The sequence below is a fragment of the Cetorhinus maximus genome, chromosome 1 (assembly GCF_964194155.1).
Source record: "Cetorhinus maximus chromosome 1, sCetMax3.hap1.1, whole genome shotgun sequence".
Taxonomy (NCBI): domain Eukaryota; kingdom Metazoa; phylum Chordata; class Chondrichthyes; order Lamniformes; family Cetorhinidae; genus Cetorhinus; species Cetorhinus maximus.
This window is the reverse complement of record NC_135879.1, coordinates 67,480,632-67,495,842: the sequence shown is the minus strand read 5'-3', so window position 1 is coordinate 67,495,842 and position 15,211 is coordinate 67,480,632. Positions and strand designations below refer to the sequence as shown.

The 15,211-nt window shown below is 40.4% G+C and overlaps 1 protein-coding gene across 4 annotated transcripts in view; it reads left to right on the top strand.

Moving 5' to 3' along the window:
- The window catches only part of LOC144680651 (protein transport protein Sec24B-like), a 106,177-nt gene that overhangs the window by 43,317 nt on the left and 47,649 nt on the right, over nucleotides 1-15,211 (top strand). For all 4 annotated transcript variants that reach the window (XR_013576600.1, XM_078541895.1, XM_078541878.1 and 1 more), the window contains 6 exons: nucleotides 596-682; nucleotides 4,825-5,009; nucleotides 6,407-6,591; nucleotides 11,087-11,189; nucleotides 12,654-12,780; nucleotides 14,749-14,858. Coding sequence is in view for 3 of the 4 variants with exons in the window: in XM_078541895.1 (XP_078398021.1) it covers nucleotides 596-682; nucleotides 4,825-5,009; nucleotides 6,407-6,591; nucleotides 11,087-11,189; nucleotides 12,654-12,780; nucleotides 14,749-14,858 (797 nt within the window). In the remaining variant the exon portion in view is untranslated. The remainder of the gene's footprint in view (nucleotides 1-595; nucleotides 683-4,824; nucleotides 5,010-6,406; nucleotides 6,592-11,086; nucleotides 11,190-12,653; nucleotides 12,781-14,748; nucleotides 14,859-15,211) is intronic.

The following is a 15,211-nucleotide window of genomic DNA, read 5'->3' as shown; positions in this document are numbered from 1 at the left end:
TTTGATTAACACAGCAGTGCAGGTGGGCAAGCACCCCTATATGGTGTGGTTCTGAACCATACAGACCTGCAAGTTCACGGATGTTTATTTCTGTGAACTGCATTCAAATGACATTTCCTGAGACGAGTAATCATTACAGCAAAATGAACAGTTATGTTTTTGTGTAACATTTTCAGTTTCTTGTAAATATGAATATTTACACTGGTGTATGCAGAATTGTTTTTTCAGTAGTTAAATTATATACTGTAGTTATAAAAAAAAAGCAAAATGTTCAGAGACTGCTTTAGTTATCTTGTGCTTTTTGACTGTACAAAGTATTGTGGAGACCTGATGACATGGAAAAAGCACTGAGAGTCAGCTATTACCTTAGGTGTGAGGTTGTTTTTAATGCTGCACACATTTTATTAACCGAAAAAGAAATTTTATTTGTCCTGATGAGCAAATGGTGAGATGTTACTTTACGAAAGCAAAGGTGCTGGGTGAAGTTCCATTTATATTTTTTAAGTCCATTTTAATTCCAGCCCTGCATAGGTTTTTTTTCTGTGAATGTGTGACTTTCTGTGAATATGTAACATGTTTTGATTATTTTTTCTAGGTGCAGACTCTTCCTCTTCCTCATCATCATCCACTAACACTTCACTCCCCAACAACTACGATGCTTTGGAAGGTGGAAGCTACCAAGGTAACTGCTTATTTTGGTTCGCAAAGGGTAGCATATGTATCAAATATAGAGAACTATGCTGTTTTCCAGACCTAATTTTTTTTATACCTTCCTTCTAGAGTATTCATTGTTCATGGTTAACTGTCACTTCTTTCTATGTCACGTTTTCTTAAAAAAAAAATTCTTTTCAACTCTTTAGTTTAAAAAAACTTTAACTCAAAACTAATGATATTGCTGCTGGACACTTAACAATTTTGAACCCTCAGATGAAGTGCATGTGTGATTAAGTGCAGTACACAGCTCCAATCTCAGAACTGACCTCCAAGGCAGAGTGTGAAAATTTTCCATTTTTCACCACAGCCTTGTGGGCTCCTGAAACTGGTTGCCAATTCAGAATAAGTATGTGGCAGTTCTATACCATTGGAGCTCAAGCTCATAACTGAGGCTTTGAGGCTGCCAGAACTCATTCATGAAGGCACTTCTGTCATTTGTCTAATACTGAGAGTTGAATTGGATGCTTAATTTGTAAATGAATGAAATTTTGCACAGTGGGTATGAAGCCCATTTTCAGACTCTTATTCTGTAGTTTCCATGACAGTTTGCTTTTGCAGCAGCAAATCTCAAATGTTCTCAAATCACTGTGGCTGGCTGATTGTTCACTCCGGTAGACCAAAGAATACGTAACTTAGACAGAAATTCTACTTGAGCTTTTTGGGTATAAAGCTGATCTTTGCTGAGCAGCTGGTAAATATTATAATTTGACTAAATAAAACTTATTAAAATCTAAAGAAATCACTAAAATGCATACAATGATGAGAATAAGTCAGCATTTAAAAATATAGCGATCACCTTGTTCATGTTTGATTTAAATGCAGCAATATGTTAATGCACATGTAAAGTGTTGTAAAAAGTTATCAACTGAGTTTTGAAAGGTTATTTTTCTGCTGAGGAGCACCACAATTTTACACTCAAAAGAACTTGAGGAAAAAATTTCATAACATTAATAAACCTGTCAGTAACTTTATCACATTGCAGCTTTAAAAGGAGGAAAAATCTGTTCACTTGGGAGTGGGAAGGGGAGTATTTGTTCAATTTCAAATACCCTATCCATTTGAGAAGTATTCTTAATTTTACTATTGATCGAGAGTCCAGGGAGGACATGCTATTTTGCATCTTCCAGTGCATTATATTGAGGGCATTCATCCTTTCCCACTGTATTTTTTCTGTAAATGCATGATTTCATATTGTCAATTCAGACTTGGTTCATTTAAGATATAGTTGGGGGACATTGAGACTAAAAGTAATGTTACCCATTGAGAAAGTGGAAACAATTGGAGACTTGTCAATATGATGGACGAGGTGTAGTATTTTTTCCTGTTTCTCTGTTTATCATAACATGGGTGTTGATACTAAGGAAATAGAATACTTTTCATTTCAGGTATCTAGGCTCCACATTAAGTCCTTGCTGAGTAATAGTACAACTGGTTGCAGAAGGAAATAACTTCTACTCTGCTGCATCGATGTTAATTCTAACCTTAAAAAGCATTCCTGTTGCATTTTTACATCCGTCAGCCTTTCTTGTGGCCTCCCTGAGTGAGAGTGCTAAATTACATCAATCAGTAAATGAATTATGAACAGTTTTGTCAACTGGGAGCATGGTTTTATGGAGATCCTATACTTTTAACAGAGAAATCGAGCTGCTTCAATACCCTGGGCTGGATTTGGCCATAACTTCAGAAAAGTAAGAGCAGAATTGTGACCACTCAGTTTCCCTCAGCGAGGCTAAATGTTAGGGATGCATAGTGTTATAGCAAGGTCCAATGACTTAGCAGATAATAACATTACCCAATATAGTATTGGGGCAAAGAGCCCAGAATATTCAGATTTGTTTTCCACTTTGTGATTAATTGCTCTCAAATGAATGCTGCAATTTGTTTCAGTGCTTTTGGCCTAGGGAAGGTGAAAAAATAACTCTGCCTCTCTCCTGCTCACTTTTCGGTATTCTGTTGGCTTCTTTTGACAAGAGCACATGCGTGGAATGTGGAGGAGGCCAGGATTGGGATTTAGCTGTGGTGCATTTTTTAACAAGCTGCTTGCAAGTGAAGAATTGTACTTGATCAAGAAGTAGAAGGCTGAGGCAGCTGAGGAGCCTTTCCCCAGCATGAGGGGGTGATTGGCACCCCATCCTCTCCTTTAAGCATTCACTCCCTTCACCACCAATGTACAGTGGCAGCAGTGTGTACCATCTATGAGATTCATTGCAGCAGCTCACCACAGCTCCTTGAATAGCACCTTCCAAACCCCTGACCTCAACTACCTAGAAGGACAAGGGCAGGTGATGTATGGGAACACCACAACCTGGAAGTTCCCCTCGAAGCCACACACCATCCTGACTTGGAAATATATCGCCGTTCCTTCACTGTCGCTGGGTCAAAATCCTGGAACTCCCTTCCTAACAGCACTATGGGTTTACCTATACCACATGGACTGCAGTGGTTCAAGAAGGTGGCTCACCACCATCTTAAGGGCAATTAGGGATGGGCAATGAAAATGCTGGCCTAGCCAGCAACGCCCACATCCTGTGAAAAAATGAGAAGAAGCAACAACTTGCTCACCAATGCTCAGTTTGTGTTCTGCCAGGGCCACTCAGCTCCTGATTACATTACAGCCTTGGCCCAAACATGGACAAAAGCATTGAATTCCAGAGGTGAAGGGAGATTGATTGCCCTTGACATCAAGACAGCATTTGAATGAACATGGCAACAAGGAGCCCTTGCCAAATTGAAGTCAATGGAAATCAGGGATAAAAACTCCACTGGTTAGTCATACCTAGCAAAAGGAAGATGCTTGTGGTTGTTGGAGGCCAGTCATCTCAATCCCAGGACATCGCTGCAGGAGTTCCTTATAGTGGTGCCCTAGGCCAAACTTCTTTAGGTGCTTTATCAATGATCTTACTGCTTTCATGAGGTCAGATTTCAAATGTTCGCTGATGATTGCACAGAGTTCAGTATCAATAGCAACTCCTCAGATAATGAAGCCGTCTGTGTCTATATGCAGCAGGATCTGGACGACGGTCAAGCTTGGGCGAATGAGTGGCAAGTAATGCTTGTGCCATACAAGTGCCAGTCAGTGACCATCTCCCACAAGAGAGAATCTAACCATTTCCCCATGACATTTAATGACATGATCGTCTCTGAATCCCCCACCATCAACATCCTGGAGTTTATCATTGACCAGAAACTTAAGTGGGCCAGGCATATAAATGCTGTGGCTACAAGAACGGTAAGAGGCTAGGAATCCTGCAGCAAATAATTCACCTCCTCACTCCCTAAAGTCAAGAATGTAATGGAATTCTCTCCACTTGCCTGGATGAGTGCAGCTCCACCAACACTCAAGAAGCTCGATACTATCCAGGACAAGACAGTCCGCTTGATCAGCACACCATCCACCATCTTAAACATTTACTCCCCGCATTACCAACGCATAGTACCAGCAGTATGTAACATCTACAAGATTCACTGCAGCAACTCGCAAAGCCTCCTTTGACACCACCTTTCCAACCCACAACCTCTACTAAGAAGAACAAGGGTAGCCCAAGCATGGGAACGCCACCACCTGCAAGTTCCCCTCCAAGCCACACACCATCCTGACTTAAAACTATATCGCTGTTCCTTCAATGTCGTTGGGTCAAAATCCTCAAACTCCCTCCCTACCAGCACTATGGACATGGACTACAGAGTTTCAAAGACTACCTTCTCAAGGGCAGTTGGGGATGGGGGTAAATGTTGGCCTTACCATCAACACCCATATTCCAAAAGTGAATATAAAAAAAATTACTGCAAATTTTAGGAGTGATAACTTTTCGAATAAAATTCTAAATACAAGAAACCTTTCATTGTTACCTGGTCATATTTAGTGCCCTGATTATCTGTCAACAAAAAACACTAAAACTAGATTATCTTGTCATTATTTCATTGTTGTTTGTTGCACTATGCTGTGCACAAATTGGCTGACATGTTTTGCTGCATTACACCTGTAGCTATACTTCATTGCAATGAAGTGCTTTAGGTTGCCCTGAAATCATGACAGACACTATGTAAATACAAGCTGTATCTTTCTTTGTATATTATTGTAGTTATATTTTCATGCTTCGATTTTTGCAGACTCAACATCTTCAGCTACCACAGTCCCCGCTCCTTCTGATCCACGTCCATTGAAGAGCACTAAACCATTTGGTTACGCATATCCAACTCTCCAACCAGCCTACCAGAACATAGCTTCTCCTTCACAATCTGTGGGTCCACCCACTGGCCCCGGATATTCACCAGGACCTCAGCAGTTTACTCAGGTAGGACTTGTATTTATCTTAGTCTTCTGATGAAGTTGTAAGTTATCTCAATACAACCTCTTCTTAATCTCACACCTGCCACCACTCTCCCCCTAAAAGCGTATGCTGGGGAGGTGGAAGAAAAGATGGGGAATCTTTGGCTTTTACTGTCAATAAGGGCAGTATTTTTGTGAGGACATCTCTTCATTTTTGTGCAATTGCTGTTATATTCAAAAGTTGTAACCAGTCATTTACCCGCATTTTTTGCATCTGCCTGTTCCTTACTTTCCAGCATTTTGTAAGTTAATGGATCCAGGAATGCGTATTATTGCTGCACGTAATCCAGATAAGTACATGGGGGTGAAAGAAATAGAAGGATCCATTGATAGGGGGAAGTAAAGTAGGAAGAAACATAAACATTGACACAGCACTTTTGGGCTGAATAATCTGTTTCTTTGTTGAAATTCTGAGATTTTTGAGGGTGAGAACCCTACCCACTTTGATGTTTCAGAAAAGGAGATTTGTTATTGACTTGGATGAATTTCTCAATTTCTGGTAGTTAGTGGGTGCGGGGGGTGGGACAATTGCTGGAATTGTCCAAAGTTATGCAAGTGTAAAATATTTTACATTATGGGTATTTTCACTGCAGATGAGGAAGTGGGAACGTGGTAGTACAAAAATATTAAAATATCTGTGTTACTTCATTCAGCTTTAGGATCCACAAAGCTGGGACACCTTAGTTGGTCTGTTTCTTTGTTGGAAACTTTGGTTTGTAAGTAAACCTGTTTGTGGAGATGCGTCAGATTTGCATTGTAACAAGTTCTCTCCTCCTGGAAAAAAGAGAAGTTTGATACCGTGCACATGTTTCTGTCACATCTAGACTGGAAATGCATCTTCGCATTACACTGGACTTGAGTGGTATAAATTAATTTGCTTCTAGGAAAGCTTTTGAAAATCAAGTCCAAATTTTAAGTAATCTGCTTGATTCTGCCTTGCTGACCTTCATCAAAAGAACAAATTTGGCATGGCTAATCATTGTATCAAAATAAAATCTAACATGATTATTTGAAACTATTTGCATAAGGAAAATATTCTATGCCAATTTTTAGTTGCCTGAATATATTTTGAAAATTTCATGAAAAATCAAAATTGGTTGCAGATATACAATAAGATTGATCCTAGTTCATATGCTATACAGTTGTGAATTGTAACTGAAGTATCCCCTTCAAACTGGCAATCTTAATGTCTTTGGATATTTAGATATTCCAACAGATTTTTAATAAGGAGGTTCAACATTTCAATAATGATGAAATGAATTAATATTAAAGAGCTTGTGTTCAATTTCAGTTTATAATGGAAAAATGGATGCTGAAGTTAAAATGTAAAATCAGATGAAACTGCTTTTTATTTAATTGCAGCCTTTTTCCAGTGTTAATCAGCTGTCATCGTCCATGGAGGGGCTAACCTTTCGGAATAATCGGCAGGCTGAAGCCCTGAGGCAAGTCAGTCTGCTTCAAGAACGGAATATTCTTCCACCTGTTCCAATCCTGAGCCCTCAATCCAATTTAAGTCCAGAACTGAAAAAGCTTAACTGCAACCCAGAGTAAGTCAACCAAGAATCATATTTATTCTTGCAAGTGAAGCATTTTTGTTGTTCCTCAGCTTTGATCTGCACGATATTCTCTGGGATAAAGGCAAAATACTGCAGATGCTGGAAATCTGAAACAAAAACAAAAAGTGCTGGAAAAACTCAGCAGGCCTGACAGCATCTGTGGAGAGAAAGACAGAGCTAACGTTTTGAGTCTGTATGACTCTTCTTCAGAACTAAAGAGAAGTAAAAGTATGGTGAAATATATACCGTTTAAAGGGGGTTGGACAGGTGAAGCTGGGTAGAGGGCCAGTGATGGGTTGAGGTAAAGGAGAGATTGCAAAAGGTGTCATAAACAAAAGGTCAAAGAGGTGTTGATGGTGGTGATACTGGCTAAAGGAGGTGCTAATGGCGACATTAGAGTAGAAAGCAGAATGAGTAAGTGACAGATGGCCCGAGTGGAGGTGGGGTGGGAGGGAGGGGACGGTGTGGGAAAAAAGATCGAAATAGGCTAAAAGGTGGGGATAAAACAATGAATAAAAATTGAAGTAAATGTTTTAAAAATATTAAAATAGGCAGGGAAGATTATATGTGTATATATAAAAATTTTAAAATAAATATTTGAAAAGGGATCAAAAAGGGGAGAGGATGGAGGAGAGAGTTCATGGTCTGAAGTTGTTGAACTCAATATTAAGTCCGGAAGGCTGTAAAGTGCCTAATCTGAAGATGAGGTGCTGTTCCTCCAGTTTGCGTTGAGCTTCACTGGAACATTGCAACAGGCCAATGACGGTCACGTCGACATGAGAGCAGGATAGTGTGTTGAAATGGCAAACAATGAGCAGGAAGCTGTCCACAAGCGACGGGCAGGAAGCTGTCCACAAGCGACGGGCAGGAAGCTGTCCACAAGCGACGGGCAGGAAGCTGTCCACAAGCGACGGGCAGGAAGCTGTCCACAGGCGTCGGGCAGGAAGCTGTCCACAGGCGTCGGGCCGGAAGCTGTCCACAGGCGTCGGGCCGGAAGCTGTCCACAGGCGTCGGGCCGGAAGCTGTCCACAGGCGTCGGGCCGGAAGCTGTCCACAAGCGTCGGGCCGGAAGCTGTCCACAAGCGTCGGGCCGGAAGCTGTCCACAAGCGTCGGGCCGGAAGCTGTCCACAAGCGTCGGGCCGGAAGCTGTCCACAAGCGTCGGGCCGGAAGCTGTCCACAAGCGTCGGGCCGGAAGCTGTCCACAAGCGACGGGCAGGAAGCTGTCCACAAGCATGACCCAGACCTCCCTGTCGCTTGCCATTTCAACACAGCACCCTGCTCTCATGCCCACATGTCCGTCCTTGGCCTGTTGCATTGTTCCAGTGAAGCTCAATGCAAACTGGAGGAACAGCATCTCATCTTCCGATTAGGCACTTTACAGCCTTCCGGACTGAATATTGAGTTCAACAACTTCAGGCCATGAACTCTCTCCTCCATCCTCACCCCCTTTTTGATTTTCTTATTTCAAATGTTTATTTTTTAATTTTTATATATACACATATATAATTTTTCCCACCTATTTTTAAAAATTTGTTTCCATTTTTATTCATTGTTTTATCCCCACCTTTTAGCCTATTCCAATCTTTTTTCCCACCACTGTCTCCTCCACCCCCACACCCCACCCCACCCCACCCCCACTCGGGCCATCTGTCACTTGCTCATCTTGCTTTCTACTTTTAATGTCACCATTAGCACCTCCTTTAGCTAATATCACCACCATCAACACCCCTTCAACCTTTTGTTTATGACATCTTTTGCAATCTCTCCTTTGCCTCCACCTATCACTGGCCCTCTGTCCAGCTTCACCTGTCCCACCCCCACCCCCCACCCTTAAACAGTATATATTTCACCACATTTTTACTTCCCTTTAGCTCTGAAGAAGAGTCATAAGGGCTCGAAATGTTAACTCTGTCTTTCTCTCCATAGATGCTGTCAGACCTGCTGAGCTGAATTTTTCTGTCAGCGAGTTGGGGGCGGAGCGCCCGACGTCATCCCGCCCCATTTAAATATTCAGGAAGGCGGGGGGACAGCGAAATCAGCTGTCCACCCGCCAACCTGTCAATGGCCAATTGAGGCCACTGACAGGGTAGTTGAAACAATTAAGGACCCTGCCCGTCCAACCTTAAGGTTGTTGGGCAGGCCAGGAGCCCCAGCGGGCTTCTGAGAAAACATGAAACCTCATCCACCGGCGGGATGAGGTTTCATGTCGGTTTTTAAAAAGTTTATTAAAGTTTTTGTGCAATTTATTAACATGTCCCATCTCATGTGACATTGGCTAAGTGGTGCCTCAGGGAGATCGCTGAAAGGTTGTCAAACTTTAAAAATAGAAAAATAAAAAAATCATTAACATGTCCCCCTCATGTGACATTGTCACATGAGGGGGACATGTTAATGATTTTTTTATTTTTCTATTTTTAAAGTTTGACAACCTTTCAGCGATCTCCCTGAGGCACCACTTAGCCTCAGGGAGATGTGCACTCTTACGCGCACTCTTGCATTTGTGGAATCCCCGCCCGCCCGCACGGGAAGCGCTATGCGCTTCCCGTCAGGCATCACGCTGGGTGGGCCTTAATTGGCTCGCCCACTTAAAATGGCGGCGGGGCCCATTTCGGCAGCGGCGATCGGCTGCCCGCCCCCTCGTCAAAGGCAAAATTCAGCCAGCTGAGTTTTTCCAGCATTTTTTGTTTTTGTTTCAATATTCTCTGGGGTTACCGTTGCTGAATTTCATTAAGATTGTGTATTTTATGTTCTTCCCTGTGTTAAAATTGATTTTTTTTTTAGCCTTATAAAGTCCAATGCATAAGCAAAATACTGCAGATACTGGAAACCCAAAATAAAAACAAAATGCTGAAAATGCTCAGGTCTGTCAGCATCTGTGGAACGAGAAACAGAGTTAATATTTCAGGTTGATAACCTTCTGTCGGAACTGAAAATCTAGTGTATTGGTTATAACCAACAGTAGCTGGAAAATTGTAATTGTGCTATTGATTAAGTTTCATTCCCAGGTTTGCAAACCGTAAAACCTTCAATTCAGTTGTGACAATAAACAATTTATGATGTGTGATTATATTTTTATTCAAAGTTTTGTAATTCCAGCTGTGCATGTTTACAGCTGTATGCAAGTTAAGTGCAACCTCTGATTCTAACCATGCTTTGCAAAGCTTTGAACAATAAGGAAGGTTTTGAGAGTAAAGGAGCAGGTTGTAAATTGTGGTATTCCAAAGGTAAAATTGGTTTAAGCTTGTGATGCTTAGTATTGTTCATTCCACTTTCTGACTGAATTGAAGGTGCAGAGCTGACATAACCATTGGCAATCAATGAGAGTTTTTATAACTAGGTAATCAATATTTTTGCTATGCTTCACTTTTTGAATATGCTTGTTAAATAAAGTGCAATCTAAAATGTTTACTGGGACTTAAGGATCAAATGATTCCCACAAATGAATGGATTGCTTTAGGGATACAAGATTTCAGAGCTCTACAAAGGTCTTTGGGCAAGACTAAAGATTACCTAGTTATAAAAGCTCTCATTCAAAACTATAAATTTAAAAATGTACTATTTCCTTTGCAAGGAAAAAAATCTTTATTCATTCAACCCTCATGTTCAAACAGAATGTTGTTGCACTCATGTGAAAGATCACATTTCTGCCATGCATGTGCACATGCATCCACAGCATTTTAGATTATGGGCTATATCAATAATGTCCCATAATTGGTAACCAGATCTCCTAAATTTCAAATTAGTGTTCAGTTTTTTTTGGATTGGAGTCATTACATCAATCCCCAACCAATTGTGGGCCTCGTGTGCTGCACTGCTCGTTTCTTGGTAGGAATTTGGCCATCAGTTCTGGGACCTGATATATCAATCATATCAAATGGGATAAGGTTTTTTCTTATATTTGCTGACTTTTTAAAGATCCTTCAAGAAAGAAGCCTGGGAAGCCTCGACACAGCTATGTAGAGCACCACAACATGAAATTGCATTTATTGCAACCGTATTCAAGAGCACAGGAAGGTTGCTATGGTGAATGAAAAATGTTGCACTGGTACATTCAGAAGTGTGCTGTTGGGATTGCAACAGAAGGATTTTTCTTGTATCTAATTCTACTAAAGCTGACACTAGAAGCTCACTGAAAAGTGTTCCATTCTCCTGCAGTAAATTCCTCATCCTGAGGAACATAAAGAAAGTATATGATAGTGAAGTTTTAAGCTTTTGCTGATGCTGAACCTTTATGTATAAGCAATGAGAAATGGCTGATGTAAAATTTGTCAGGTGGAACTTACCCATACCCACTTCTACCCCCTCAATTTCAGGCACACAGAGTAAACCTTTTTCGCCTAGCATATGCATACTTAAAACAAAAATTATCACTAGAAGCAGCATATTGAGTAGAAAAACAATAGAATATTTTACCCTAGGATTTATCCTATATTAGGGTAGTGCCTGATTTGATTATTTTGATGCTGTTATTTTTTTTATCTCAGCTTATTCCGGTGCACTCTGATGAATATCCCTCAGACCCAGGCTTTGCTGAACAAAGCAAAACTTCCTCTTGGATTATTACTCCATCCCTTCAGAGACTTGACGGTAATCAACTTTTTTTATTTGGTGTGTATAATGGTGCTCTTTCACCCCATATTATACTTCGTAGTGCAACTAAATGACGTTATTGGTACTCAAAATGTTCAATACAGAACTGCTGCTAGTAATGACCTGTTCAACCAGTATTGCCTCTTATTGTGGTCAGTACTGATAATAGGCCATACTTTGTTAGCATGTAAGAATATTAGCAAGTAGAAGAATGAAAGTTTTATGAAATGATTTTGGAAAAGCAACTGTAAGGAGAATATCAGTATCAGCCTTCACTTGCATGAAAAGCAATTTTGCATAAGCGTACAATATTGTTCGGTCTATCACCTTCATTATATAATAATGGGGGGCAGAGAGCTGCTGCTGCCAGGTTAGTCAAAAATACCCACTGGTTAGGATGACCTCTTTTCTTAGTGTCCCTGCCACTAGAGGTAAAGATGGCAAGAAACTCCCTTTCTATTTTCTATTACAGATGAATAATACTTTTGAATTTCTACAGCCATTATAATTGGTGGAAGCACTGCCCTAATGGAGACAGCAGCTCATCATGCAAGGCAGAAACTTAATGCTCCCATCTCATTATATAATTGCACACTTTGTGTATTGTATTTCCATCACTAGTTTTATTTTTTTGCTGTATTTAAATGGTTATTTGTTCTCCCCATGACTAAAATTTAAATTTGACTGTCAACATTTGAAAAAAAATGTCCTTGGATTTTCTCTGTCCTTTTTAATCTTCCACTCAGCACTAAAGGAAGTGGAGTTTTACAATCCCTCTTATTGTAAGTGTGACTCTTTAACTGCTTGTGTTGTTTTTCTTTGTATTGAGATAGAACTCAGTTCTGCCCCTTGTAACACTAAGCTAAATTTTCCTTACTTGGAGAGCCAGAATATAATGTAGAAGGAAATCCCAAAGCAAAAGTTCAAGCAGACATTTTACAAGTTTTTTTTAAATGCCTTTCAGAATAAATATTTTCTAAATAATCTGGAACATGCTGCACCCCCACCACTCAGATTTGCAAGTTCTCTGAAGAGTTTTAGCCACTGCTTCTAAATATTCGGGTGATAAGTAAGGAAAACAGTCACTATATGTTTGAAGTACATTTGATATAAACATAATTTTGTATTGATTTACTTCTGCTCTGCCAAAGGGATTAATTAGGGCTTCTCCATAAGTTGATTAATCAGCATTAAAATTGTTGGTAAACCCACTGGCATCCACTGAGGAATATTGTGCCTGATGGGTTCCACAGACAAGTGAGCAACCAAACCTGCCTGTGCATGAATTTCTTCTCATAGAATCCCTCTGGAAGTACTGTTAACAATATGTTATTTGCCTTGCCTAGTGTGTGGAATTGCCTTTTACTGTTTCTATTTCAGTTACCAAAATTTTCTTTTTTTTTTATGAGAACAGCTAGAATTTCTGCTTAATACTAATGATTGGTTTCATTGATAATTTAGCATTTGCCTGTGATTACGTCCAGCACCATTGTCAGATGCCGAACCTGCAGAACGTACATTAACCCATTTGTATCCTTCCTTGATCAAAGGAGGTGGAAATGTAATCTGTGCTATCGAGTCAATGATGGTAAGTTAGCAAATGTTCCTTCGTTTGGTTTGGCGTCATTCGGGGTTATCTTAACATATGAAAGATCTAAGTTGTTGTTCATGTGAAAATAAAGTTCAATTTTACAATTAAGGATCTTAGGATTATTAAAATACTTGGATTCATTCCAAAGCCGACAAAAGCCCACAAAAAGGGTAAGCCTATCATGCTCACAGTGACAAAAAGGATTCCATTTGTCTCCCCAGTTTCAGTTTGCTCTGTGATCCTTTCTCTCCAGTCATAGTATACAAGTTTTTCTATAAAAAGCAACAGTTCAATTTTTTGACAAAATGTTGCTAGGGAATTCATATGAACATACAAATTAGGAGGAGTCAGCCACTCGGCCCTTCAAGTTTGCTCTGCCACTCAATAAGATCGTGGCTGTTCTGATTGTTACCTCAACTCTACATTCCTACATACCCCCCAATAATCTTTCACCCCGTTACTTATCAAGAATCTATATACCTTTGCCTTAAAAATATTCAAAGACTCTGCTTCCACTGCCTTTTGAGAAAGAGATTTCCAAAGACACTCAGCCCTCTGAGAGAAGAAATTTCTCCTCACCTCTGTCTTAAATGGGCAACCCCTTATCTAAACTAGAGGTCCTGCTAAAGGTGTTTGAGAAGCTAAGAGCTAAACTAAAAAGCAGGTCCTAATGGGACCTCTGGATGACTAAACAACCACATGCTAATTTACATAGGGAGAAGCAGATAAGGAAAGTGAATGCATAACTGAAAGAGTGTGGAAAAGAGGGATCTCATTTCTTGGCCACTGGCACCAGTACTGGGACAGGCAGGAGCTGTACTGCTGAGACTGGCTCCACCTGAATGAGAATAGGACCCGAGTCATAGGATATTAAATGGTATGGATATGCTAAGCAGTAAGCATTACTTCAAAGTAAACCAGGAAAACCGGATTGGGGGATATCTGTTAATGAAATATAATAAAACTGATATTAGGAGCAATATCCTCTTTAAAATTTAGCTGTTGTGCGTAGCCAGGTTTTTTTTACAGTCTGCGGTCCCTTTAAATTTTTTAGTTCCCATGCCTGCATGTTATTTGTCACAGTCTTTATTTGCCAAGACCTGTGTGGTACCCTCCAGACTGCTGCATGGCCGCGCACCTTAGCGGGAACATTGATTAGGTGTAACAGTTTTACAAAATAATAAGTGTTTAGAACAATCTGCCAGATGGGGCAATAAAATCAAAATATTAAAGATACGCAGAGAGAGGCTAGATGAAGCTCCTGCATTACTCTGAATTGAGGTTCACTTTCTTCTTGACTGTCGTGCTTTTTCTAGCTTAGTTTGTTGGGAGCCGCACTCTTCATGACTGCTGCGTTCTACTTGACTGAAGCGAGTCTCAGTAATTGTTCTGGATTTAATGTTAACACACACTACCTGAGAGTATGGTTGGGGCAGATTTAATCACGGCTTTCAAAAGAGAAGTGGATCATTATCTCAAGAGGAAAAATTTGCAGGGCTATGGGGAAAAGGCAGGGAGTGGGACCAGGTGAATTGCTCTTGCACAGATGGACACACTGGACCGAATGGCGGCCTCCTGTGCTGTAGCCAATCGATGATTCTATACTATAATGGGAGAGTTAGGGTATTAAAACGATGAACTTTAATGAAGAAAACGGCCTTTCCTCATCCTTTTTGTTTTGTTTCTAAGGCCTATCCCTTCTAAGGGTTGAATAATTCATTCAGGCCATTTCCCTGCAGCAGGGCAGTTCAAGTGCTCTAGACCTTGGAATGGCATCTGCTACCCTTTGTATTTTGGCTTGGTGTCATTATTAGATTTCAAGTCTCCCAGCATGTATGCAGAGTAATGTCCTGTTTGCCAAAGAAGTTATTAGCATTTGGGAAGCTACTTACATATATTAGAATAACTAAGTATATTGTACTTTTGCAAATTAACGAAAATATTTCACTTTGTTTTAAATTTCAGTACCTGAAGAATTTATGTATAATCCTTTGACACGCTCCTACGGTGAACCACACAAACGACCAGAGGTTCAAACTGCAACTGTGGAGTTCATTGCTTCTTCAGATTATATGGTAAAATGCTGCATTTTGAGGAACTAAATTAACAGATATTCCTGTCTATGTACGGTCAACTCCTGCTGTTTGCGACCTCCCTCTATCGCAAATTTGTTTACCCCCGTAAATGTGTTTGTGCACCCAATCGCAGTTCGCAGACCCAAAACTTTGCTCATCCGAGTTTTAGAATGTTAAACTTCTCACCTTTCCCACATAGAAATTGTGCACTGCGCACGTGCCATCTCTGCACATGCGTATGTTTGCCATTCACGATTTTACCTTCGCGAGATTTCATGGCCCGGGCGAACGGCGGAACTTTATTGTTAAAAGTGTGCACTTCGTACATAATAGTGCATTGCAATCAAGTTGAA